The following is a 27,816-nucleotide window of genomic DNA, read 5'->3' as shown; positions in this document are numbered from 1 at the left end:
CTATATGAACTGTATCAATAGATGAAGATAAATTATACATACACGTATTTTTTGTTTTCCTTTTTCTTTTTGCCATTAAACCTAGGGCCTCATGTATACTGGGCAAGTGCTCTTCCACAGAACTGTACCCCTATCCCCTTTCTTTTTTCTTTAATATTTTTTTTAGTTGTAGATGAACACAGTATCTTTATTTATTTATTTGGTTATTTATTTATTTGTATGTGGTGCTGAGGATTGAACCTAGGTCCTCATGCATGCAAGACATGCATGAGCCACAACCCCACTGAGCCACAACCCCAGTCCCCCTAATATTTCTTCTAACAAATATGAAGAATGTATCCAAGGACAATAACTCAGGACCTCTGTAACAACCAGTTCTACAAGTGCCAGAAGATGACAATGTGCCCACTGTCCAGCCTGATATGCTGTTTCATGTATTCCAGATGCCATGGATTATAAGAAACATCGTTATCCTAAATACCCCCAAGAAAACTACAGCCATCTCAACTAAAACAACAATGAAGACACATCCCAACTTTGTGAGTTTAAATGTGACTTTAAATGGCACCCTTGACTCAACTAAGGGTGCCACTTCATATCCAAGAGACTTACTTTTACGTTTCTCTCTCTTTTGACTTATACTCAGGCCCAAGGTATCACCCATACTGTAGCACTACAAATTGCACATAATAGCAATAAAGTGAATGGGTACAATCCTCAAAATATTAGTGGGAGAATAAAAGAAAAGAAAGATCCATTATTACCCTGAAAGTTTTGATGATCATCACCCTGCATGGGCTCTCCCTCCTGGCAGTAAACTTGTCTTGACTGGGGTCTCCTGATGCTGCTCTTCCTCTTGCTGTCCATCATGTTCCACCTCCAGACCTCAGTGGATTCTGTACAGATGCACCAAAAAAAGCAAGTGCCAAAGACCCAGGTTCCAGAATCAAGAGATCCGTGGACTACTCACATCATGCACGTTTTTTTTTTTTTTTTTTTTTTTGTGTGTGTGTGTGTGTGTTTCTGGGGATTGAACTCTACCAACTAAACTACATCTCCAGGTCTGTATTTTAATAGGTTTCTTGGATACTAATATGGGCTTCCTGCCATATGTGTGGCTTTATTAAGAATAAACTCTAATTGGTCACAGCCATTTCCAAGATGCTTTTTCTTAACTGAAATTTTGATTTGTTGAGATCTAAACAACTTAACCCTAAGTAAGGCTAGGCCAAAGAATATCATGATGAGATAAATGGCCTTGGATGATGTGAGATGAAGGGGAAAAGATGGCAAGGTCTCAGTTTGCCTAGAGCTAAGAGAGAGCTTTGATGCCATTCAGCTGTGGAGCCCAGGACCAATGCATAGTGGGCACAGTCTTTATAGAATAACTTACTGGGTGTACATAATACTAGCATCTATGAAATTCTTGCAAATAAGTAAATAAACAACTAGTATGGAATCAATAGAGGACAAGAGTATCACTTATAAATAACCCATGACTCTATGCTGTGGTCAGCAAAGTATAGCCCATGGTCCAAGTCTGACCTGCTGCCTATTTTTTGTATGATCTGTGTAAAATTCATTTAAAATATTCAAGAAACAAATCAAAATACTGTTGTGGCACATGAAAATTATGAGATTCAAATATTTCCCTCAGTACAGTTTTGCTGGGACACAGTGGCCACCCATTTGTTTGCATCCTATCAATGATACTCTTTGTTCTACACGAGTTGAGCAAGAGAGACAGTGTGGCCTGCAAGGTCTAAAATATATTACTACCTCTGGCCCTTTACAGAAAAAGTTTGCCAACCTCTCCCTCAGAGCTCAGGGTTAATAAGCTCTCTCATAACTCTTTCATAAATAAAAGATAAAATGTGAATGTGTCAGTACAAAACATTCACATTTATTATTCTGTTTGCTATAGTTTGCAAAGCTGGTGAGCCATACATGTACAAAACACCAAAAGGTCACCTAGACTGACTGCACAATGCTTTCCATTTGATATTCCTTCCTGTGCAATTTCCCTACTTGGGCCAGATGTGGTGGCGCACAACTGTAATCTCAGCAGTTTAGGAGGTTGAGGCAGGAGGATTCCTGAGTTCAAAGCCAGCCTCAGCAAAAGTGAGGAGCTAAGCAACTCAGTAAGACCCTGTCTTTAAATAAAATAAAAATAGGGCTGGGGATGTGGCTCAATAGCCGAGTGCCCCTGAGTTCAACTGCTGGTACACACCACCCCCCCAATAAGATAAAAAAAGTTTTCCTACTTGGCACATACGCATAGGAGAAGAAAAACAACAACTAGTCACCATGCTAGATTTAAAAGCATTTAATGACATAGCATATATTTAACAGATAGGGCAAAAGTTGAGAGGTACAGGTCGTACGATGGAGCACCAGGCCTGAGCGACCACTCCCTGTTCAGGCCCAGCCTCTGGAGTTCATTCCTATCAATGCCATTTTGATTGTGCAGTAAGATGAAAATTTGTCATTACAATAGTTACAGTGACAGAGAAATGCACACTATGTATCAAATAGCAAGGTAATGAAGCAAATTATAACACAGTGTGGCAACGCACGAGCAAGTAACCATTAGAGTAACATTACTTTGTCCAGTAAATGCTTCAGTTCCACTTGTACACTTACCAATGATTTAAAGGGTTTATTATACATCTAGTTTTATTATACTTTGTACTAGAATTATCTCAAACATACAATATAATGTATTTCAGCAAAAAAAAAAAATTGAAATTACAGATTTTTTTTTTTTTTTAAAACAGTATCAGTTTTCTATTCCTTCTTGTATACCGACATTCTTAACGGTCGTCTCAGTGGATGCAGGAAAGCTGCATGTCGTTTGTTAGTAAGTGATGCCAGATACAAATGGTTTGGTCTGTAGATTTAACATGGAGCTGCACTATGGCTGCAGCGAGATCATAATACATGATCTGTTTGATAAGGTTAGACCCAAGGTGGGCACTTCTAATAGTCAAGACTCAGGGTAACCACCGGAAGTAAATGGAAGAGAATGGTGTCAGGAGATTGGTACATTTTGTGTCTGGTGAGCACAGGAAATATTGTTTAAGCACCGCTGCCTTGCAAACCAACAGCACGAGAGGCGGGTTATTTCCAACACAGCCTCACAAAATTGAGGAACAGTTTAAATATTGAGATCTAATCTATATAATTTTATTAAAAAAAAATCTGGCTTTCCCTCTGCACCTCAAACTTTTGTAACTTGGAGATAAAGTGTTTAGGTTTTATTTCTCCCACCCCCCAGAAATGCTCTATAAATAAAAAAAGAGAAAAAAAATCAACCACATTGAGGAACATTAGGCACAGAGAGTAATGTGTTGGTTCTGAGCTTGCATGCTGGAATTTCACTGAAAAGGAAAGAGAAGGGCAGGAGGTGATGGATAGGAGTTCACTTCTTTTTGCCAAAAAGGCTGAACCGCTTCTCTTTGTCTTTCTCTTTGTCCTTCTCCCGCTTGCCGGGGCTGGACTCGCTGGTGATGGTGACGACGCTGGTGGGTAAGGTCTGTGCCCGGCTGGATGCTGGCGTGCTCTGGGTGCTGGCGGACACATCATGTTTATCAGAGGAGATGGCGGAAGAGATGGCCTGGATCCACGTATTCATTTCCTCCTGGACAGAGAAGGGGACACAGGTAAGACTCAACTGAGGGGTGTGGTGCTAGGTGCTCTGGCTCCACCTGGGTAACTGACAGAGCCTCCATCACCCAGAAGGCTTGGGAACAGCATCTGAGGCACTGTCCCTAAATGCACCTCTGCTCTCAGCACAGGGGAGTAAACACAGATCAGTTCTTAGGGGTCATGAGAGTGTTAAGGTACCTGTTTGGGCATCGCTCTAGCATATGCTCTGATAAATCTGAAAGAACTGGAAGACTGATCTCCATCTGTGGGCCTCAGGTCCCACCCTACAAAGTACTTTCACTTTCTTTTAAAAGGCATCTCTCTCTCTTGGTAAAAGGAGGTTTTTCAAATTTAAATATTACATGTTTCTTTTTCATCAATTGACTCCTCTCTTTCCTCAAGGTGGAGAATACCATGAAGAGCTGGTTAAAGGTCATGGGGAGCAGCAGGGAGGTCCCTCCTCCCTGAGCCTTACCCTCCAGGAGTGAGTGGGCAAGGTTTTCTTCCCAGACACCAGTGGATCCTGCATTAGCTTCTCTCTCATGGGGACAGACAGTGGGACGACATTCATTACTTTCAAGAGACAGAACTAGACGACTGCCAGTGTTAGCGACTGGCAACCAGGTGACAAGGCATCACCACTGGTCGTGCTTACATGTATAATATTACAAATAACGCTATTATCCCACCACACTTGCATACTCCTAAGTATGTGAGAGAGATGAAGCTTAGCAACTTACATCGTCTTTGGCTTGGAAGAGGTACTCATTGCCGTCATTTAGTCTGTAATTTCAAGGAAGAGAGTAAGTCACAATTTAACTTCAGAAAAATAAAAATACCCAACTCTCTGTCTTATGTGGGATACAAGGAGGCCTCAGAAGCTCTACATGCAGCACCAACTGTTCCTAGAGACCCATGGAGCCCTGCAATGGCCCTGGGAACATCAGAATTCACCATTAACTGGGCCAATCCAATATACACAGGCAGTTTGGACCTTCAGTTCACAGAAGGATGTGTGGGACCCAAACACAACATCACTTGGCTTTGTTATGGCAAAGAACACCTTATTCCTGATCATTGGCCTAAAATGAACTCTCCCTAAAATTTATAAATTCTAAAGTCTCTAAAAAGACACAGAAAAAGATTCCTAGACTTTTCTTATGTGTGCCTCAGAATGAAAGAACACCCCACCTGTGGGCTTATCAGTGTGTCACGAAGCGATTCCTATATTTGGGGCGGGGGAGGCCCATCATTTGCTCTGTGGCCACCAGGAGGAAGAAGGGGCTGTTGGAATAGTGGTGGGAACTGCCTTTTGCCAATAGCCTGATTCCCGGAAGTAGCATCAAGGAAGTACAATGGGGGGAAGTAGCAAAGGGGTCAAGCAATCTGTGCTTTGCCAGACAAAACATCATGTGTCCCAAGGCCCAAAGAGCTCACACTGCTCACCAGCACAACATGACCAACCGCACATCTGCAACTGCCCTCTGCAGTCCTTGGCTGCCTCCAACTAGCTCAAAACACACATCTAAGAGCACAGCTGTCCAGGATCCAGATCAACAGAGCACATCAGCACAAAACTAGCAACTAACCACTAAAACATATACTTTTTACATTTTAAAAAAGATTATTAAAATAGTTTGCCCATTTCCAATGAGAACTTTTGAGGGTGGATCCACTGTGGGGAGGTGCATGTCCTACCGGGAAGAGACATTTGGAACCAGATGGCTCCAGGGGAGGGTCATGGGAGGACAGGCCCAGTCCCCACCCAGGCATTTCCCGTTTGTCTTCATCCAGCTCCAGGCTGACTCACTTGATAGTCTCCAGATAACTCAAAAGCAAGTAACAGCGTATCCTGGGTCTGGATAAGATGAAAAAGTGGAGAAACTGTCTTTCTAAGTTTCCTTTAAACTGTGAGATGTGAGCAACCCACCTTGAGTGCTACAGCACAGTACGCTCCAGACCATAAAACAGAAACTCCCTTTCCTTCCATGCTTGGCTACACAGTGAAGCACAGGGAAGCTGGCAGCTGGCCACAATCCCCAAAGCACCCAGAGATCTTAACAGAAATGGCATCACACTGTTTTTTACTTTTTTTTTTTTGAGACTTAAAATGGCACAGGATAAAACTGATCATGGCATGAGGTAAGAAAACCAACCCAAGGGAAATAAAACACACGCCTACTCTGAGGCAACCTCGAGGCATGGGGGCAAGGCTCACCTGAGTTTGAACACGTGTTTCTTCTTTTTGTAATCAAGGGCCACTTCACAGATGGCTTCTTTCAAGCTCACAGGGACCTCACTGTGGTATGGGATTCCAGAAGCAGCGGTTTTTGCATCTTTGTAGAAACCCATTTCTTGGTTATTTATGACACAATAAACATTGTGCCAGGACCTGAGCATGGTAAAGAAAGGGAAGTCAAGGTTCCATGTCATGCTCCTGCAGAATTAAGAGTCTGACTACATGAAAACTATCTTCACATAACCCTTTATAAAAGCCCTTCCTAAAATCTGCTAACACTGAACAATGGAACACAACTCCTCCACAGAATCCCTAGGCAGAGTACATCCTGATACAGTGGTAAGTTTTTTTTTTTTTTTAGAGAGAGAGAATTTTTTTTAATATTTATTTTTTAGTTTTCAGTGGACACAACATCTTTATATTATTTTTATGTGGTGCTGAGGATTGAACTCAGCACCCCGCGCTTGCCAGGCGAGCACGTTACCGCTTGAGCCACATCCCCAGCCCCAGTGGTAAGCTTTTAAGGACTCATGTCTCTCTGAATTTATGGGAAAACATAGTGTCCTCTTCTATTAAGTGAAGGTATTCTTGGCTCTGATGGGAAGTTCTGATTGGTGTTTGGTACTCTCCATTGTGGTACAAGACTACAGGTTTGGCTCTGTATTTGAAGCATAGCTATTTTCAAGCAGAAGCTCCTCCAGCCTTAGCTTCATTCTTTATATGGTTCAGCCACTTGAAAAGGATACAGATTCAGGGCCACTAGCACTCATGGTACCTAAGGTGGCCTCTCTCCTGTGGTATTCTAATATGCTAATGTTATTAGAACATCTGCTTGTGTTAACATATAAAAGTTGCCTTCAATGTGAATGGCAGAACTCGATGGCATAATTGCCTTGTTTGTGTACAACTCGCACAATTGTACACGGTTGCCCTAGGCAGTCCAGTTTACTGGTTTAGCACACAAGGCTTTGGAGTCAAATGACTTTCACCCCAGTTTTACCACTTACTGGATTTTCTACAGAAAGTAAGTTTTGTAGCTTCTGTCTCTTTTTTTCCTAATCTGCTAAATAGTAAAATTAGGGTTGTGGGGAGATAAGGCATATTAAGATTGATAAGCAGATGTGGCCAGGGGAAATAATGAAATCCCTCAAGAAGTCCTATAATGAATTGCTTCACTTAAGGAAGAGAGGGCACCCAACCTTAAATGAGCAAACTGCCTCTCAGGATGAACTACTGCGGCCCCCTCTAACTATTCCCATCTGCATTTAACTCTTCATGCTCTGTGAATAAGCACCTGTCCTCACTTTCCAGTGCTAGCACCAAGAAGAATGCAAAGCCCAGGAAGCGAGTGAGTAAGCCCGCAGGGGCACATGCTCCCTGACCCCGGGTGGGCCGGACTTCCTGCCACCCTGCTTCTGCCTGGGATGGGTACCTGCTCGAGGCTTTCTTATTGTGGGCCTCCCACTCGTGCTTCCGGTTCAGGAAGCCTTCCATCTGGGCCGAGGGCGTCTCCTGGGTTCTGGCTGGCAGGGTGGCGGCACTCTGGGCTGGGAGGCCAGTCTTGGCTTTGCGATCAGAGGTGGGAGAGGGGATGGGGCTGGACTCCTTTGAGCTTGTCCTCTGCTCTGCAGCGCCATTGACCATTTCACTTGTGTCCACTGTTTCTGCCATCTAGGGACAGTGGAGAGGCCATTCAGCTACCCTGTGAGCCACGGGGGTGACCACATACGCTCTGACTCGCACACGTGGCTGTGTATAAATGCCTGGCACAGATCGAGGCAGTACAGTAAAACCATTGCACACCCCACAAAGCCAGCTGGACACCAAGGACATTAGAAGGTGGGAATGGATTAATGCCCGCCCGCTTACGGGTAAATGAGAAAAGCGAAATGCCAGTATGCGTTTTACTGCACTCTTACTCCTCGGATCAATCCATTTTCTCTAATATAGCTCAGACCATCTCCTCTTATGATTACTTTAAAACAGGACAACGGTGACAGTCACACATATTAAATATGAGAGAGAGTGGACGTTATACAGCAGCCACCTTACAACCAAGGGTGCCACCAGAGGGCTGGAAGTTTAAGCGAAAGGGCATTCACAAACAGATGGATAGACGGCCCCGTCAGAACTACACGGCATTCCCCCAAAGTAAGACAAGGAAAGACCTGGGGTTTCTAAAAGTGCTCTCTGGTTCTCCACCCCCCTCCCCTGAACACATTGTCATAAATACATGCAGAAATTAGGACGACAATCATGCACTTCACATCTACCATCCCAGTTAGACTTTGGAACTTAAGAGCTGGAAGGAAATGAGGCAAGTCAACAAACATCAATTTAACCGCATCTGCCGAAGTTGGATCGTGAGTGGGTTGTAGTTTGTGTTAAAGGAGCTGGAAAAGCCAATCACAGTCACTCAACACCACACAGCTATTTACCCCCAAACAAAGACAGAACCAGGGCCTTCCCCATCACGGGTTGGTTGATCGCGGTGCCTTGCCGCATTGAGACGAGAAAGCCCAGAGGCAGCCAGGCTTCCAGTGGCTCTGACCCTTCAGGCTGCAGACGTCTTCGGGAGCGTTCCTTCCCAAGCTCATTTAAATTGTAACCCTCATGGCTTTTCGGCTTTGGAAATGTAGTAGGGTCTTGATTCATTATCGCTTTCAGCCTGTGTACCATCAACTGTGTACCATTAACTGCAGCAGCCCCTGGCTGATGTACACCCAGGGTGTGGGATTAGCAAGTTACAAAAGCTGGGTGTGGCTGGCGCTTTAGTGGATTACAGACAACCGGCACCCCTTATACACGGACAAACATGGAGGTGTCAATGGCACGCTCATTAGCTATGTCCCCCACCACTGCTGCCGAGAATCCAAATGACACCAAATTAGCAGCAATAACCTTGACAGGATAAAGCGGCAAACTGGCCACCACCACTGAACACTCAGATATCTGTCAACTCTCAGGAACTGGACATCTCATTTAGGTCTTAGCTAAATGTCTGGACTCTGTGCTTGAGTCAACAAAATTGATTTTTTTTTTTTTTTTTTTTTTTTAAGGAAAAGGGCTAGTAAAAACTTGGGAAAGGATAGAGAATCAAATTTATGTTATGCCTTTGCAAATGATTACAATTAACATCGGGGTTTAGCATATGACTGGATGCAATTTAACACTGTTTTTGACTGAAATCCTCTACTCCCAAGCAATGGGAAATAAGTGATTAGGGTAGAAAGATACTGGGGAGTATGTGCGTGATTATTTTGGCCTCCCAAGCGATACCCTGTAGATCCTGCTCATGAGCAATATGCTATTTAAGCTCTTTTCACTTTTTTTTGAGATGGGGTTTCACTGTGCTACCCAGGATGCTCTTGAACTCATGATCTTCCTGCCTTGGCCTCCCAAGTAGCAGGGATTACAGGCATGTGCCTCTGAACCCAGTCCCTCTTTTCACTTTTAAGGGAGAGTTCCAGAAGGGGAAATAACAACAACAACAACAAAAAATAATAAAAAAATAAAACCCTGAATCAAAAGAATATGAGTGGATTTTAAAGTTGACAAATCTCTTCTAGTGTGAGACTTTGGGAAACTTCTGGTAAGGAGGAAGTGTGAGTTTGGTGTGGAAGGCCTGAGCCAGGTGTGAGTCCAGAGAGACATGGAGTTAGTATGTACAGAAACGAGGTTAAAAAAAAATTTAGTGCTGCAGGTTTAACTTGAAAACTGCTAGTGACAGTCATGACCTGGATAGAGAGATGTTTATGAGATAAAGGCTAAAATTTATTATACTTAGTCAGACTTCAAGGTAGGTGAAAGGTCAGGGAAGTCTCTTCTGAGGGAAATTCTGCAGCAAAAATTTTTTCTTTAGAGTTAGAAGGAAAGAGAAAACCCCAAACCAGTATGCAGAGATAATTAATGTTTATGCAAATGAATCACTAACCAAGAAAACAAGGAAAATAAAAGGAACAAAATGAATTTTAATGGACATGTGCTTTAAGCATGCCAACAGACAACACACCACTAGAGACAAACATCAAAAGCAAATCATAGAGCTATGATCAAACAGTGGGTACATGTGAATACATCCCCCCACCCCTCGTTGCTTCTCTTTAGCAATTAGTCCAGAGTGCTTTAGTGGCTGGCACATCTGATACTTCAATCAGGAGGTGAACATAAAGGCAACACAACTAGAAGCACAGGAAACACCTGATTGCTTTCAAAGTGTAAGAAGCAACACTATCTTCAAGTTCATTAACTTGAGTCTCTGCATCATTACTCAAAAGAACAAAATGGCTTTTTCTTCTTCCAATACAACTCAATTGTTGGTTAAAAATTGGTTCTGGCAAGCTACAGTTTAAATATCTAGATTAAAAATAGGCATGAGAGCAAATGCTAAAAGCACAGCATTCCTTTCTCATGTGCTTATGTGGTGTTTCTTTCTTTCTTTCTTTTGGTCTTCTGAATACAAAAAGCATTAAAATTACGTATCCATTCTGATGATACAAAATTTAAACAAACACACACACACACACACATATATATATATATATATATATATATATATGGAAACATCACATATATACATATAGATCAGTGACACATATAATAATATAATTTGGGGCCAGAAACACACCAGGGCTCCCTAATGACTGAAGACAAAGCAGTAGCTTTCTCTAAAATGAATTTGGGTGTGTTTTAAGGCAGAGACGCAATAATGGTGCACACCACCCCCAGAACATAAGAAGCTTGGCATCTATCTATATACCCATCTACCATCACAAGTAGATAGATATGTACATAGAAATCAGGAAAAACAAACAAGATGCTACATGATGTTATCCTGACAAAAGAAAAAAAAAAGACATGCATCATGAAATGAAAAGACAAATTAGACTTAACTCATGGAGAACACATATCAAAACAGGTTTCTGAGGCCACTGACACATCTAAATATGGCAAATGAGCAAGAAATGTCTCATAAGGCTTGCATGTACTATGGATCTTGTTCTGTGTTTTGGTCAGTACCAGGAATTCATCTCTTTCATCAGCACTAATTTCTAAGGAAAAGGATTTCTGTTAAATATTTTCAGTCCTTGCTAGTGGCCTGATACACCACCCTACAAGACTCCTTTTGCAGAACTCCACATAAAGTTTAGAGAAAATGAATGAATCAAAAGATCCATCTGAAACAAACATGGTTTCTGTCTATAGAGACTCTCAGGAGGCCTCTAAAGCCAGGAGGCATGCAAGTGCTCCTAGGTACGGTCCATCGAGTGCATCGTTCAAGTAATCAGGATGAACCAAAATGGCTTTTGTTCCACGTGTGTGAAAAATCACAAAATATTTTGACACCCCAGAGTCACTGACTGAAATGGAAAGGCCTAGAAGTTTGGTAGGCAGGTTCCCAAAACAGGCTGAAAACTGCTATCACCAGCCATGCCAAGTCCTGATGGGGCTGACAATGACCAGGGCAGAGGTGGCAGCAGTAGTCAGGAGGTGATTTGCTCCTGAAGCCAGCTGCAACATCTGCTGTGAGGAAGCTTGCAGTGCTCAATTTAGGACTTGGCAGAAAAAAGAGAGTCACCAGTTTGTAAAAAATAATAAATGACCCAAGGGTCTTAAAATGTTTGAGATTCTGCACCTAAAATTCAAACAGCTTCCCAAGTAGATCCAACTTCCCTTTTTTGTCATCTTAAGTGAATGAATGCATCCTTCAATGGAATGTTATATGGCTGACTAGGTTTTAATCTTAGCAGTGAAACGTCTCCTTCCTTATAGACCAGTCTTCCTAGTTACTAGTAACTAACTACTGCAGGTTAATAGCATCTGTAAGTAACACAGTACCTACACTGCAGTACTGTGCCCTGTTAGTATAACTGGATGTGCCATACCTGTTAGATTCTAGTTTTCTTCTTCATTATGCTGTAATCTCATTTAATTTCAATTACTCATGTAAGGGTTTCGCTGTAAAATCTTAATAAAGTAAAAAGCTCACAATAAATAAACAAAAGATAAGTACTTTGCTTTAAGGCAATGAGCATCCATCAGTTAAGAGACTCAAATAAACATGAATTAAATGCAAACAAATATGAAACCAAGGAAGGCTATGATACGAATTAAGTAAAACTTATATAACACTTTGGGTGAAGTGAAAGCCAAAAAGTTAAAACCAACAGGATTTGGAAAGAATGGTTCTTGACAAATGGTAGTGAACTTCACAGTCCAGACCATGGCTGGTCACTGGCTGTCCGTCTGCTATTAAAGTTTTTGTAGTTTTGGTAGGTTTGAGAGCGGTAACTAACCCGTGGAGATCCCTGTTCAGTCGGCAAACCATTCTGGGAAACTTGCTCTCCTTTTGAAGTATCCCTGTTAGGTAAGGGGGAAGGGCAGAAGAGGGGAAAAAGATGAAAGGGAAGGGGGAGGAAGGGAAGAAGAGGAGAAAGAAAAAAACATAAGCAACCCTCTTTTACATCATTTGATTTTTTGAAAACTTGAATTTTCACAGACACCATATGGAGAGGGAGACTACAGGAGCAGCTGGCTACCAGTTTCTACCTCCTGCCCCTGCCCACCTCCCCACCAAAGACTACAATAGAGGCTTCCTGGAGCTCCTACCACATCAAAGCAATTAGCCTTCTACACACAGAATAACATCTGCCCTCTTTGTGAAGTCACCCAGGACTTTCACAGACTATCACTACAAAAACCAAGGCCGGAAATCTGGGTGATGCATGTTATGCACTAAATTATATGGAAATTATAAGTGTATGTGCATGCAGATATGGGTGCTCACACAGTAGAAAGGACTGTCTCCACTCCACTTTTGCCACCTAAGAACTATATGACTTTGGACAAGTCATAACCTCAGATGTTACTTGAGTCTTATGATACAGATCTAAATCACATGATGAAACAATATGAAGGACATGTTGCTAGGCCTAGCAAGGCGGGGCTAGCAATGATGCTCCATGAACTTCACCTGCCATCGAAGCTAAGATTCCAGGATTCCAGGCTGACCCTGACTCACCACTGCTGCTGGGACTCAGTCTCCTCTGAAACCTTTGTGCTCGGCTCAGGAGAAGGCGGCCGCCTCTTCCTTTCCTCTTCCTCTTGCTGTCTGCGCACTTCCAGTAACTCCAACTGAGGGGAAACACAGTGATGTTGAACACAGTCTCAAACTTCCCTCTTGCTTGAGGAGCCCAGGAAGCCCTTCTGCTTAGTTCCTACATTGGCTCACATTGCACAATGTGAAACTCTAACATCCTGAACAAAAAGTAAGTATAAATTCATAGGAACTACAGCTACAACGAAAACCTGCAGGAAATGAAGGGTTGCACTAGGAGCTGGTGAAACTCTCTGGGAGCATGGATTTAATTTCTAAATTAACTACGCAGCTCTCAACTTTGCTGAGGAAATAACGTAGCTGCACCTTGGTTCCCATGAAAGCTCAGATAAGCCAGAGACAAAGGTATTAAAATACTCAAGGAAGACTTTTGTGCTGTGGTGGGAATATGTGTTCCAGCACAAACCCCCCAAATAAATTAAAATTAAAAAGCCCTAGAATTGTCTACCTGAGCATATGCACTCAAAGTATTATTTTGACACAGAAGTACACAAGGACACATTAAATCCCCAGACTTGCAGAATTAGAAACACCAGTGCACAAGCCCTATTCCAAGACCTTTATGTTTGAGACACATTCTCAAGAATGGGGAGGATTTACAAGCTACTATGTGATGGGAATTCAAATCCTGAAATGCTGAAGAAAATTTTAAGGTCATATCCCCTAAAAACCAGAGAGTGTATGAGAAACGAGAGGAAAAAGAGATTGAAAGAGAAACACAAACATCAATCAGTTCCTAGGCAAGAGGCTATCATAAGAGATCCTAAATCCAGATGCCTAGGAAACAACTGGGAGTGGCATCTTGACCTCCTTCCCCAGGTCCTGTTTGAAGAGAGCCAACAGCTTCACAAGACCCTCATAAATACGCCAAGCACTCGGGCATCTAGTGGCCACTCACTGTTGTCAGCCTTTCCAGGGCGGAGAACCTCTCATCCCAGGTTGCTGCAGACTTTTCAAATGCCTCATGGCGCTTGATGAGCTTCTCCACCTCGTCCACGCTCTGGCCGATTTCACGACTGGATAGGTATGGCTCCTGCCCCAGCAACCAGGCCTCGGCCACACTGGCATCCCTTGAGAACTGATGGACCTCCAAAACTGCACAGGGTACCAAGAATGAGTGCTAGCCACAGGGCCACCTGGCACTGCTACCCTCTGGTGGCAGCTACACACAGAACCAGTTTATGGTAATATAAATACAACATGAGCCACACATGCAACTTTTTAAGTTCTCCAGCAGCCACATTAGTAAGAGTAAAAACATGTGAGACTAAGTTTAATAGCATGGTTAATTTAATCCAATATATGAAAAATATTATTTAACACGTAATCACTATAAAGGACAATTATTATTACAACTATTATTATTTGGTACTGGGGATTGAATCCAAAGATATTTTACCACTGAGCCACATCCCTAGCCATTTTTATTTTTTATTTTGAGTCAGAGTCTTGTAAAGTTGCTTAGGGTCTTGCTAAATTGTGGAGGCTGGCCTCTAATTTGTGAGCCTTTTGCTTGGCCTCCCAAATCACTGGGATTACAGGTGTGCACCAACATGCCCAGCTTAAAAAACAAACAAACAAACAAACAAACAAACAAAAAACTACTGAGATTTTCTCTTTTAAGTCTAAATTCAAGGTAGATTTGACTGCACATCAATTTGAGAACATTTCAAGTTCCCAAGAGCCATAGGTGGGTCAGTGGCTACCAAACTGGACAGCACAGTTCTAGAATGTATCTGCTCATTCAGCCCTGCTTTCTGATAGTGAGTGCTCAGCCCTGCTGGGGCTTGTACAAACCATGGTAGGGAGGATATGGGATGCTTCAAGGTGGTGGGGACTGGTGGGATGGTGTGGGCTAATGTTCTTGCTGTGCTTCATTCTTTTGGCAGTGGGGAAACAGTACTCCTTCCATCACATTCGTGAGGAAGTGGGTCAGAAACTAGCTTTGCACTATTGCTCACACTGCTTCTCATTGCATCAATGCAGCAATGTCTGGGGTGGGTCAGGTATGAGATGACCTGTAGGCAGCATCAGTCTCTAGAGTCAAGCTGGCTCTCTTTTAGCACCCTGATAGCACCTGACACCCAGTGAAGCTGCCACCCTGCACAGGGGGCTTGTCAGATCTTCATGGTGGAGACCATGCCTGTCATCACTGTGTCCCGAGCATAACCTGGTGTCCAGTTCACAGCAGTGTGGGATACAGGTTCTGCTGAACTGAGTGAAACTAACCTGAAATTCTCAAAACTTAGAAACCAAATCCTCATCTAAAAGGCAGCCCAAAGTGGGTTATCTAAGGGCTCTGTGCCCTCATTTCCTAAACACTTTCAGAAAAGGCCCCTTGGAAATCAACCGACAGGTAAATGTCAAAGTATGGCAAATAATGCTTGAACTGGGCTTTTTTTTTTTTTTTTTTGGTGGTGGTGGTGCCAGGGATTATGAGGCAAGCACTCTACCAACTGAGCTATATTCCCAGCCCTGAACTGGACTACTACTTTGTGTTCATAATTATGAGATGCTATTCCTAATACTATAGGCTATAAATCTGATGGCTCACATATATATATTATCATTTTATAAAGGCATATTTTTTTACCTCAAAGACAGTCAATACAGAAATATATATTTAAAATATTTAGAACAATGCCTAGTTCACTACAACACCTCAACAGATGTTAGCTTTACTTTGTAATGTTATCAACCTTAAAGTAAAAATTCCAGATATAAGACGTAGGCCAGCTTTACATCTTATTGATTCTGAAGCGAGAACTTTTCTTAAAGATAATTGGGGAGCTTCTAGCTCTACTCTCCTAGAGCAATGCTGAATTGTATTCTCCAATTTGTTGTTCCTAAAGAACTCAAACCCCATTGATCATTCTGAGTTCAATCATGGGGTGAAAAACAATGAATGTACCACACAAAATATCTTAGAAAATAATAATAATATTTAGCATGCAATAATGAAATAGGCCATTAAGAAGCATCCAAAACTTCAAAAATCATTAATTGATAACATTGCATCAATTAAAGCAGGAATATAAACTTGCATGCTTTCCATGGATACCCAAAAAGAGCAGAAAGATAAATGAAATATGTCCTTACTCAGTCTTAACCACTCCCACCGGTCTTCCCACTTGTCAATCATTTCTTTTCTCTTTTCAGTCAACTGCAGTAACTTTTCCTTGATCTGTATGAAAACAAAAGACCCCATGATATTTTAGAACACATTATATCCCTTTTGTTTCCCCCTACCTATGGGTCACATTATACAAGAAACATTTATTTTCTTAAGAGACTTTCAATTAAGCTGGAAACTATCTGCTGAATCTGTCTATCTGTCTAGGGAGAGGACAGAAAAGCATGGCTAATCTTCCAGACCAGGCTGAGAGAAAGGCGGAGTTCAGCTCAAAGCTGCTTTGTTGTGAGGAGGCCAGCAATGCGCTGGACTCCATTGGACTCTGGGGCTCAATGCAGTAAACACATTCACCAAGAGAGGGACAGCAACAGGGGCACAGCTCTGGCCTGAAAAGACATCCATTCCTGTGAAGGCAGCTACACAGTGAACTCATCATTCAATTACGCAATACCATCGTCATAACCAGAACCTACAACCATCTATCTGAGAGTGAAGGGTCCTAGGGGATATGCAATGGAGGGAGAGGGCAAGCAGAAGAGTACTGATAGAAGGGTGAGAGAAGCCTTTTTTCAACTGAGATCCTCAAAAATTGTCTTTTGTGCCACAGGAATTACTGGCTTTGGCCCTAGAGTCTTGTGTAACTATTTTATTCTAAGCAGACAGGAAAGAAATCAAGAAGCTCTGAAATATAAGTACAGGCATGTGTGTGCATATGTGTAATCAGCCCTCTATCTTCAGGTTCTATATAAAAAACTTGACCAACTGGAAATAAAAAATATTGGGAAAAAACTGCATCTGAATAGAACACATGGACTTTTTCCCTTGCTATTTCTTTCTTTTTGGTTCTGGGGATTGAATCCAGGGGTACTTTACAACTGACTGACATCCTCTGTCCTTTTTTTTTTTTGGAGACAGGGTCTCACTAAATTTCTGAGAGTGGCCTCAAACTTGTTATCCTCCTGCCTCAGCCTTCTATGTTGCTGGAATCACAGGCATGTGCCACCATACCCAGGCTCTTGCCATTTCTTAAACAATATAACAACTATATACACGACATCTACCTCATATTAGGTACTGCAAGTTTTCTGGAGATGATTTAAAGTATATAAGAGGATGTGCTTAAGTTATATGCAAATATTATGCCACTTTATACAAAGGACTTAAACATCCATGGAATCCCCTATGGATACCAAGGGACAACTGTACATACTTCTGTGTCTGTATATGCATGCACGCATGCAAGTGCATACACACACAGACACATACACACCCAGGATGAAGCCATTTTACACCTAGACACCTGGACAGTGCATCTGTCCCAGGGTCCCAAAGCAAAACAGTAGCATTACCTCCTCAGAAGCGTAGTGTTTTCTTGCAAGCAGGGATTTCCCTAGTTCGATGCAGGTGGTGAAACTGTCATTACGAGCATCAATTTCAGCTTTGATACCTTGATGATTATTCATTAATAGTTCAACAGATGATACATCCCTAAAATTAGATAAATACATCTCCTTTACAATAAGCTTTCCAAACAAATGTTTCAAAACATATAACTGGAAGGAAATGGTCTAATGGCCTAAATGGCCTTTTATTGCTGACTCACAGTCAAAGATCAGGCTCGGTCACTGGGACTAACTTGTAACAACAGTGAGACTCAGGACCAGCTCTACAACCAAACACTCAGAAGAAGACTCCTTGTATTTTTATATGTGCCTAAAGAATTCAAAACAGTTTCTAGGTGCATGCAAAGAAAGTGCTAGATTTCTGCTCAAACTTTTTCTTGAAATGCAATTCATAAAGACTCCCTTCAAGAAGTCACAGTGGCAATAACAGGTACCTCAAGGCATTCGCTACCACAGGCTCAGGATGTGTACTCCAAAGAGTGGCTGATAGTCTCTATACTCAGTTGAGATACAGAGGAGGGGAACTGGCTTTGGAATCAAGAAAATGGAAGCTGTGAGAGCTTCTGGGGGATCAAAACTTACTGGTGGGCTGGGGATATAGGTCAGTTAGTAACTCTATGCACAAGGCATAACTTGCATGCACAAGACCCTGGGTTCAATCCCCAGCATCAAAAAACAACAACAAAAACCCAACAACAAAAAACCCGACTGGCCCTGACCCAGGGAATATAATTCCTTTTTCACAACATAAATAATGATGAAAACATTTCTTCTATTGCAGCACAGTTCAATTCTCAATTACAGGGGGCCTGGGGTGAACTGGAGGTTATGTATCCGCTCATCTATGAACTTTTTCTTCACTGCTTTACATGAAAGAAAGGGAAGGCATAGAATAAATACTAATCACCATATGATATCAGTAAGGCCAATATTGAGGTAAGGGACACCTTTGGAAATGTGGATGGAAAGGGACAGAGTTGTTTTTAATTCAATAAAAAGATATAGGAAAAAGGAACTCAGAAAGTCATCTCATTCCAAAAACAAGGCAGTTAGCTGGTTGTGCCCAAGGGGGTACAGTAGAGCAGAAGCTAGAAGGCCTCACACTGCCTGTCCTTGTTTCTTGGCAGTGGTATGTGGGAAAAAACTGAAGCAGTGGCTGCGAGCATTACCTTGGCTTCTCCTGTGCCTCAATCTGCCGGATGACATCCTCCATCCAGAGCATAAGGTCACGCACCATGCTGAAAAAGCGGAATTTGTCCCCTGTGTCCACCAGGCGTACCCTGCGGCCCTCACAGGCATCCAGAAGGGACTTCCAGGCTTCCAGGACCTCGTTCTCACGCTTCTGGATGTCATCGGCCTTGTCCCCTGCATAAGCTGCCTGGAGGCGGGCTGCATCCTCTTGCAGCTGCCTCACCTGTGAAGCCATGGGCAAAGAAGAGTCAGATTTGACTTTCTCATCGTGCCCTCCTTCTTCTCCCTCACCACTCTGCTTACATACTAAAGGAAGCACAAGGGAAAAATAGGCCATGTCCCCCCCAAAACTCTCAATTTTACTGGGACCCAAGTCACGAAAACCCAAGTATTCTATAATCCTACTGAACTACACTATTAAGTTCTATACAAATAAGGAAACAAATGCTACAGGAATGCAGGCAGACAAACTGAGGACAAGTCCTCTGAAGGTTGCCTGGGATATAAAGGTAGTATATTGGGATATTTTTGGATATTCCAAAAAATAAGTACCATTATCTGTTCAGGGTAAAGATAAATGTTACCATAAACGAGAAACTGCCATAAGGAGAACAAACACATTTTACAAATGCCCTTCCACTACTGTGTGATGGTACTGAAGAGTACCTATATCTCCAGTTAGTTTTCTCCACGAGATACTTACATTTGAAAAAAATATGTAAAACCACATACAACATGGTTAAAAGAACCAATTGATGTCAAGGAAGGTGAAATCTGAACTAGTCAAACATCAGCAAAAGCTTTGTGGAACTGGAAACTGATGGTGAGAATTGTGATTTGATAAACACAATCAGGTGTGTACTTGTGCTGGGCACAGTGGTGCATGCCTGAATCTCAGCAAACCCAGGTGGCTGAGGCAGGAGGATTTTAAGTTCCAGGCCAGCTTGAGCAACTCAGTGAGACTCTGTCTCAATAAAAAGGACTAAGAATGTGATTCAGTGGTAAGGTGTCCCTGAGGTTCAATCCCTAATACCAACACATTTTATTATATATGTATTTCATAAATATATGTAAAAATATCTTTAAAAATATATTTTATGTATATTTAATAAATATAAAAACATACACACATATATAAATATAAATACACACACTCACATACTTTTCAGTGATGAATTACCAAAAATTAAAAAAACTTTATATAAACCAACACAAACAGTGGCACAATGAAAAATTTCAGAAAAGAAAAATGCAAATGGGACTTAATCATGAAAAGATGCTACACGACAACACTGATTTGTCCTTGAATTTTTAGGAAATTAAATACATTTGATTATTTACTATAGCACTATTTACATAACCAAAAGATCAAAAGTATGGTCCATCAGTAATGGATTGGTTAAAAGAATTATTACATCCTATCAGAGACTCCTATGCAGTCATGGGGGGGGGGAGGGAAGGATCCTGCACACTCATATGAAAAGTGCTCTAGGAATGTGGCTAAGTGGAAAAAGCAAAGTATGCATGGTGTGTATAATATTCTACTTTTTGTGCAAAAAGAGGGGGAAAACAATTAACAGGTTGTTTCTTCCCTTTGCTAGAGGGTGCATATGCCTTTATAACAGAAACTAGTAACTGTGGCTATCTTATATTTCCTTGTTTTATTTTATATGAAGTACTTAAACATACCAGCAGGGCCACATTAGACAATGTCTAATCAAAGATATAAGCATTGGGTTATAGATACTTGATCATCACTTACTGGTAAGACGGTGTGACCGACAGTCCTGGCCAATACGAGTGTGGCAATGTCTATGAGGGAATTATCTGAAGAAATGTCACATGGGGCAGGGGGTGCATTTGGGACGGGGATGGACAACACTGGGGCTTGTGGGGAGGTGGATTACTGACCCTCAACTGCACAAAAGGACTTAAGGTGGTGATAAGTAAAAAAAATGAAGTTTCTATAGAAGATGCAAAAAAGAATCAATGGGATTTGATTTCCATGGGGTTCTGACTTCCATATCATAAGCGATTTGGGGAAATAATCTTTGATATTTGAGTTATGGCTCAGACATAACTCAAATCACCATGAGTAAATTCCTAGAAAGTTTTGAAAACTTAAGTTCCTATAAGACTAACCATCTTTCCAAATGCCTTCTCTTACATCTCTCATTGGTTTCTGTGGGCTCTCACAACAAAAAAGTGGAGAACAGCACAAGTGAAAATTCCCACAAAAATCAACTCCTGCTTTGCATAGTCACTGGAGGCCATCAGTGGTCATCTCCTCTTGTGTTACCGTTTCATGCAGAATGGAGGATGGTGGTAGTTCAAGTTGGCATAAGAGAAAACAGAAGGAGTCACTCCCTGCTAATTCTGTGGTAATAAACTTGAACTAGGTCAACATATCCTTTTTACAGCTCTCAATGGCCTAGGGTAGCAGAGATAAGGTAGATGGAGACTACCAGATCCAGTCCTGGATGGAACTGGATCCCCACTGGCCCTCACCTCTGCAAGTCTCAGAAGTGAAGGGATTTAATGAAAACACAAGGGAGGAACTCTATGGTTTCTCCACCCTCTTACAGTCCTAAAAGCAAAGGACCTTAATAATTTTACAGGTGCAGAAGAAGGACTTGCTGCTGCCAAGATGTTTCCTATCTCCAGGCGGTCCCTCAGTTTCTCTGAGCTTTGTTCTTTCAGAAAACATCCATAGAACTCTTACATTTTGCAAGCATCATCTCAAAAGGAAGATGACAATGGCAGTCAAGGTGGTCACTCCAAAGAATAAACCCCCAAATGCCAAAGCACAGTGAGGCAAATGCACTTGAATTAGTCTCTCAGGGCCAAATTTGAGCCATTTTTGTAAACAAAGACTTACCGTACACAGCCATACTATTCATTTTAGCATGGTCTGAGGCTTTTTAAAAATATTTTTTAGTTGTAGATGGACACAATATCTTATGCAGTGCTGAGGACTGAACCCAGTGCCTCATGCACGTGAGGCAAGTGCTCTACCTGCAGTCCCAGCCCATGGTCTGATGCTTTTTTTATGCTAAGATGGCAGAGACAAGGATCTGTAATAGAGACTGTATTATGTCACATGAATCCAAAAATATTTACTATATGACCTTTAATGGGAAACATCTGCTAATCTTGCACCAGATAATCAATACACTCTTAATAGATAAGAATAAAACCCCTGACATGGTCAGGACTAATATTTCTAATAAAATTGGCTTCTTCTTTAGGACCATGAAACTTAATATATTTTTTTCAACTAAAAAGCATTAAGACTAAACAGGAAACTATACAGAGATTAGGAAGGAAACTAGAGAATGATTATACTAGATTCTTACTGTTATATTGTTATTGCACTGTTATATTGTTATTGCTTCATCGAACATCTTTAAAACAAACTCTGAGTGCTTAGCAGCCACTTTATACTGAGGGGTAAAAAGACCAAGCATATCAAACTGTTAGAATCCTGCTTTTTCTCTTTTAGGATGACTGATGGAAAATAATAAGGTATTGTTTTGGAAATTGCTCTAAGTGAGGTCTTAGTGAGGCCTATAACTTGCAAATGTTTGTGTGTGCATATGGTTTATTTATTTATTTTAACCATCTACCAATTGTTTACAAATGTGGCAAACTTAGAATTTTATGGACTGAAAAGCTCTCCCAAATGGAGCACTATAACAGTGTGTGTCCACACACATGTGTTTGATTTGGGCAATCCTCTCAGGCGTGTTTTGAGGAGCCAAAGAACAGAGACACTCAGAGATGCACAAAGACACTGTAAAAAGTAACCTCCTCCTTCTCCTGGGAAGTTCCCCACCCACCTGAGTGCCCAGAGCCTGGATGTCATGTTCAAAGGTGGTGTGCATTCTCTGCAAGGTCTCCACAGTGTTCTGATCTCTCCCAAGCTCCTCAGGGAGTTTCTTATGTTTATCCTGGATGCGCCCAAAGATTTCCTTGGCATCATGGTAAAACTTATGCAGTTCATAGGAGGCAGCAAGAATCTGTGTCCTCGTATCAATGAGCTCCAGGAGGTCAGCCCAGGCTTCATTGAGGCCGTCCTTCCACTCAGCAATGGTGGCAGCATCTGAATGTCCAGAGTTGATGAGTTCATCAGCCATGTGATTGACAGTGTCCACGCGCTCCTGCCCAATGTTCCCAGTGTCTCGAGCAAATTCCCGGAATCGTTCTTGTAACATCTGAAATAGGGATGCGTGTAAAGAAATCAGTGAGACCATTGTACACATTTTACTTCTTGATCACATGAATGTCATCTGGGAAGAGACTGCCTCTAAACGGGAGGCAACAAGTAATACACATGATTTAAGAACAACAGATCTTAGCTCCAAAACCTCTTATGAGGTCTCCTTGCTCATTGCAGCAAAGTAAAGTGCTGCCTTGTCTCCTGAAATTACTGGAGGAGCAAGGCACAGACTGGCCAACTGAAGTCAAAATTACCTGATAAGAAATCCAAGTTGAAACTGAACCCTCTTGTCTGATTCAAAGTCCAGGGCCAAAGGGCTCCCACAACACTCACTGAATGACCATTCACTCTCTGCCCAAAGTTACTTACTGTGACATGCTCATAGTCTTGTCCCAGCTCATGGGACCCTGCGACCACCTCCCTTTCGGCGATCCACTGCTCCAGGTCATCTACCTCCCGGTTGAGCTGGAACAACCTGTGCCTTTCGTCCAGCTTGCCTCTCCTCTCCTCTGCCAGGTCCTTTAGGCCAGCATACAGCTTATCCACTTTGGACTGCCGCATGCTAATGCGCTCACTGAGGAAGGGAGTGGAGGGAAGAGACCTTAAATGTCAACTTTCCACAAAGAAAAAAAGAATGAGGTAGAGATAACAGGAGAGTATACAATCTCAAATTTCTCCAAGGAAGCTTCTGGTCAGCCTATTTAACCTCTAAAATCTGACCTTGATTTTGAATGATGAAGAACTAATATGTAAACCAAACACAACAATTAAGGCTAAAGACCATCTAGAATATGATGATTTGGGGGAAGGGGCCCTAATTATGTATACTGGCTTGCAAGTCAGGATTTCCTTTGACGTGAAAAGTTAACACAAAATATTGGAGTTATTATCCATTCCAGGTGCCAAGTTAACACAAAATATTGGAGTTATTATCCATTCCAGGTGCCATGCCGCAAGAAGGACAAACCTGTCAGTTGTGCATTGGTTTCTACCTTTGGGCCATGCACTCTTCCCTGCTAGGAAGGATGGCTCTTGTTGCTCATTTCTTGGGTTTCTGAGTGTGCAGTAAGGAGGATGAATGATCATCCTTCCTATTTCTCCCCAGAATGACAATCTCATAACAGGATACCACAGACAAAGGCTTGCTGGTGCCTGTCCCTGGAGACCAGGAGAGCTACTTCCTTGGCAATGTGATCATGTACACCTTAAGGACCTCATACACCAACACAGCCATTGACCTCCCATCTTACTCAAGCTGCCTTGGTTAAACACACAGAGCTGATTCCTTTCCTTTCTCAGTCACAAAAGGCAGTTACACAGAAAGCTTACAATGCTTGCTCTGGAAGTTAGCACGGGGGCCATGTATACAGCCAGTGAGTACTACACCCTAACCTGCTTCTTTCCTTAAAGCATTCTGAGAACTCAATCTATTAGAGCTAAGAGCTGAAATCGTTTTGTTATTTCTGGGAGCCCTTTTATTTTACAGGTCCATGTATTCTTGTTTACCATTCCCCTTAAAACTAATAATTGCTCTCCTAAACTGGATAATTTTTTAAATTCTAGGGTAAATGATCTGATTACTATGCCGGTGCAAGTCGACCTGTGCTTTTTTGACTCACAAGATCAATAATCTTTCAATGGGGTCTTTGCTAACGGAAGATATTTAACCAAAAGGGTAATGTTTGAATATAACAGTTCACTTTTCCTACTTACCTCCAATTATAGGGTCTCTTTTAGAAATGTTTCCCTTAGATCTACTTTACTACTGACTTAAGGTGAATATTGCCATTTTCTTTTTGAGTGGGGTAGTAAGGGACCTAAGCCAAAGAATCTACAACCACATCTCATCCTTACAATGTGGCACTCACCTTTCAGGGTGGCTGTCGGCCACTAGGGCCCGACTGGTCTTGGAGAGCTGGTGAACTGTCTCTGCATAGTCCTCCACAGCTTGTTCCAAGATTTGGTGTTTTTTCAACATGGAGACAGCACTCTGCTCATCCTGCAAAGAGAGGGTCTGTCAAAACCATAGCCATTCCTTCCGGCCTGTTAACAGTTTGTGAGGAATGACAGACTAACTGCACAGTGGGGCAAAAGAATCGTCAGAAAGAAAAACACCAGAAATGTGATGGACTGTGAATAAACAGCTTCTGAACACATTCTGAGAGCATCAATATGACCAAAGGAGGTCTCTGCCAATGGTGAAGTGGAGATGTAGAGGGACTAAGACCCCTGGTGAGGTATGGAGAGTAGTCTGGTAGGCTGAGTGCATTTTGGGTAGTTGAAATTCTACAGATTATCAGGAATGTTAATGACAATATTTCTGGAATACTAAAATACTCTGAGAAGGTCTCAAAGTCATGTTGTATGTTGTAAGGTTATAGGAAACTCTATATAGGACTCTAACAAATTCGTATATTTAATAAATAAATAAATAAATAAATAAAGGTGACAGGACAAATCTTAATGGCATACCAGGATTTTAGGCAAGAAAATGTTGTGTCAAGGGGAAACAAGCCTGATTTTAGATACCTTTGTGAACCATGATGCCCCCTGTACATTCCAAGACAGCAGGTAAAATGTTTCACAAAGACACAGCCACCAGCAAAAAGGAAGGTCAGGGTGTGAGTTGGAGGCTCTTCTGGGGCTGCTTCCTGATTCCTCTAATGGAAGGTGGGGATGCTCGCTCACCTTGGCCTTTTCCTCAGACATCATGTACAGCTCCTGCTCGCTCATCCATGCCTCAGCCTCAGCTGCATCAAAGTAATACTGCTGCGCCTTGTGCGCTTCCTCCAGCCGCCTGTGGCGTTTCTCTGTCTCCTCAATAAGTTGGCCCCATAGCTGCTTTAGGTCAGCGAGCCTCTGTCTGATGGCCTCAGCATTGAGGCTGCTGCTGTCGGTGACTATGTTTTGGCTCCTCTCAAAGATGTCATCGATTCGAGGCTGGTGCCCCTGGATTTCTTTCTGGAGGGTCTGTGTGGGAAGAGGAAACACACACAGAGCCTTGATAAATGGCCACAGCCTGGTGTTTATGTCATCTCAGAGTCAAGGCAGATTCGTAAGCCTTGAAAGCTCTCTTGCTTTTTCTGTGTTTGGGAGTGACTATTTCTCAGACTGCACTAGCCCGAGTAGAGATGCTTACCTGATTTTTCTTTATTAACAGCTGCACAGTCTGGAGGTTGTGGCCATGATCTGTGGAAGTTGCCAAAGGCATCCTCTCGCCAACCCACAACTAGAGAGAAATTTTAAGTGGTTAGGACCATGCAGAGGAACATGTATATGTTCCAAGGGTAGCAAGGATGGCAGAGGCCAGCTCCTTTCAAAGGGGCCTGCCAAGGGACACACACCCTTCTTGGACATGTGGTGAGAGTTAAGTCTTCCAAACTTCACTTCATCCTCAATGTAAGAGTAATTGTGAGTCTCCCTGGTTATTTTTAAAAGCACTGTTCTAAGAGGAATTAAAATCTTGGAGTATCTTTAGAAAATCAAGGAGAATACTTTGTGTAGGAGAGGAAGAATCCCTAGAACATACACAGCGTGGGCTGCAAGAGCTCACAGATGTAGACCAAGGTAAGCACCAAAGAGGAGTGAGAACATGGGCTTTGGGACAGACAAGGCTGTTTGTGGAGAAGCCTCTAGTGCAGCGAGTGTCTACTCACGATCTCATCCTCCACATCCCGGTTGAACTGATGGATCTCTTTGGAGGCCAGCAGGTTATGCTTCCTTTCGTTCAAGGGTTCCAGCAGCTCCATAAACTTGGTCTGTACAGTGAGACGCTTGCTGTCCACCTCATCGGTGCTTTTCCCCTCCTGACTCAATGCCTGGGCTTGGCTCTGGAGCTCCTCGATCTCCTTCTTCCGCACCTCCATCTGATTTTCCAGCATCTGAGGGTTTAAGACAGAGAGACCTTCACATCAGAGCCAGGAGAAACACAGCTGGTCCTCCTATGAAATGTTTGTTTTGGGCACTGGTCCAAGTGGAATATTGAAAAATATAAACTTACATAGTGGAAAACCTAAGAAATGGTTCATATATTGATTAAATGACCAACTCATACTCCAACTTCTCAGATAATGTTCAGAATATCCCTTCCTAGGACTTTAAAGCTTATAGTAATGTTTAAATTTATTTAGGAATTTGGGGAAGGAATGACAGGGGAGATGAAATTAATTATGGGAAAGGATAGTTTCATCATCAGAAAGGACTAAATGTCTTGAGGTTCCAGTTTACGTAAATGGAAAGATAATATTATGTTCTTCCATTTCTCTAATCAGAAAACTGACACATACTAATTGTTGACTTAAACAAAGAAAATAGGCAAAAGTGAAAGCAGAGGTGTCTGCCTCAGGAACTATGACACCGATATATGGACAGTTTAGAGACAAGGGATCCACGCCTAGGAATGGACTGAAATCCCTGGCCCCCAAAGCCTCCAGAGGCCAAGAAGATAAATAGCTATGACTAAAAGCTACCTTTGGAAAAAAAAATCCCTTTATGCAGTTATCGAAGGGTCAATTAATCAACCACTTAGCAAAAGGCTGAATACTACTCTGGATGAAGAAGCCAGCCTTAGTAGTTGGCCATAACTATCTTGTGACTGTTCATTTATCTATTTTAAATGAAACTGCTGGGCCTAGAACTCATACATGCTGTAAAGCCAGTCAGAGAAGCCAGTGGAAGATCTTGCCACTAACTGCTTTCTTAACCTCAATGCAACTTTTTCCCATTAATTTAAGGTAAATTCATTTGTCCTCAGGGCCTTCTATTGTAAAGTAAAAAACTTGAGATTTGTTTTATTACCTATAAAGTACCTTGAACAAAAACTGTCATATATCCAGATATTATTCAGCAAAGAATGAAAATATGGTT

At 42.1% G+C, this 27,816-nt stretch overlaps 1 protein-coding gene across 1 annotated transcript in view; it reads right to left on the bottom strand.

The window, feature by feature from the left end:
* Positions 1 to 2,311: 2,311 nt before the first annotated feature.
* Positions 2,312 to 27,816, bottom strand: part of Sptbn1 (spectrin beta, non-erythrocytic 1) — a 193,461-nt gene continuing 167,956 nt past the window's right edge. The window contains exons 21-36 of the mRNA XM_026399890.2: positions 26,607 to 26,831; positions 26,090 to 26,179; positions 25,639 to 25,920; positions 24,819 to 24,949; positions 23,320 to 23,524; positions 22,571 to 22,945; positions 18,710 to 18,954; positions 17,487 to 17,625; positions 16,104 to 16,188; positions 13,903 to 14,099; positions 12,909 to 13,021; positions 12,184 to 12,247; positions 7,320 to 7,558; positions 5,867 to 6,040; positions 4,389 to 4,431; positions 2,312 to 3,640 (exon numbers count right to left, since the gene is read on the bottom strand). Of these exons, the coding sequence (XP_026255675.2) occupies positions 3,422 to 3,640; positions 4,389 to 4,431; positions 5,867 to 6,040; positions 7,320 to 7,558; positions 12,184 to 12,247; positions 12,909 to 13,021; positions 13,903 to 14,099; positions 16,104 to 16,188; positions 17,487 to 17,625; positions 18,710 to 18,954; positions 22,571 to 22,945; positions 23,320 to 23,524; positions 24,819 to 24,949; positions 25,639 to 25,920; positions 26,090 to 26,179; positions 26,607 to 26,831 (2,826 nt within the window). The 3' untranslated portion in view covers positions 2,312 to 3,421. The remainder of the gene's footprint in view (positions 3,641 to 4,388; positions 4,432 to 5,866; positions 6,041 to 7,319; positions 7,559 to 12,183; positions 12,248 to 12,908; positions 13,022 to 13,902; positions 14,100 to 16,103; positions 16,189 to 17,486; positions 17,626 to 18,709; positions 18,955 to 22,570; positions 22,946 to 23,319; positions 23,525 to 24,818; positions 24,950 to 25,638; positions 25,921 to 26,089; positions 26,180 to 26,606; positions 26,832 to 27,816) is intronic.

This window comes from Urocitellus parryii, chromosome 12 (assembly GCF_045843805.1).
Source record: "Urocitellus parryii isolate mUroPar1 chromosome 12, mUroPar1.hap1, whole genome shotgun sequence".
Taxonomy (NCBI): domain Eukaryota; kingdom Metazoa; phylum Chordata; class Mammalia; order Rodentia; family Sciuridae; genus Urocitellus; species Urocitellus parryii.
This window is presented reverse-complemented; position numbering and strand designations above follow the sequence as displayed.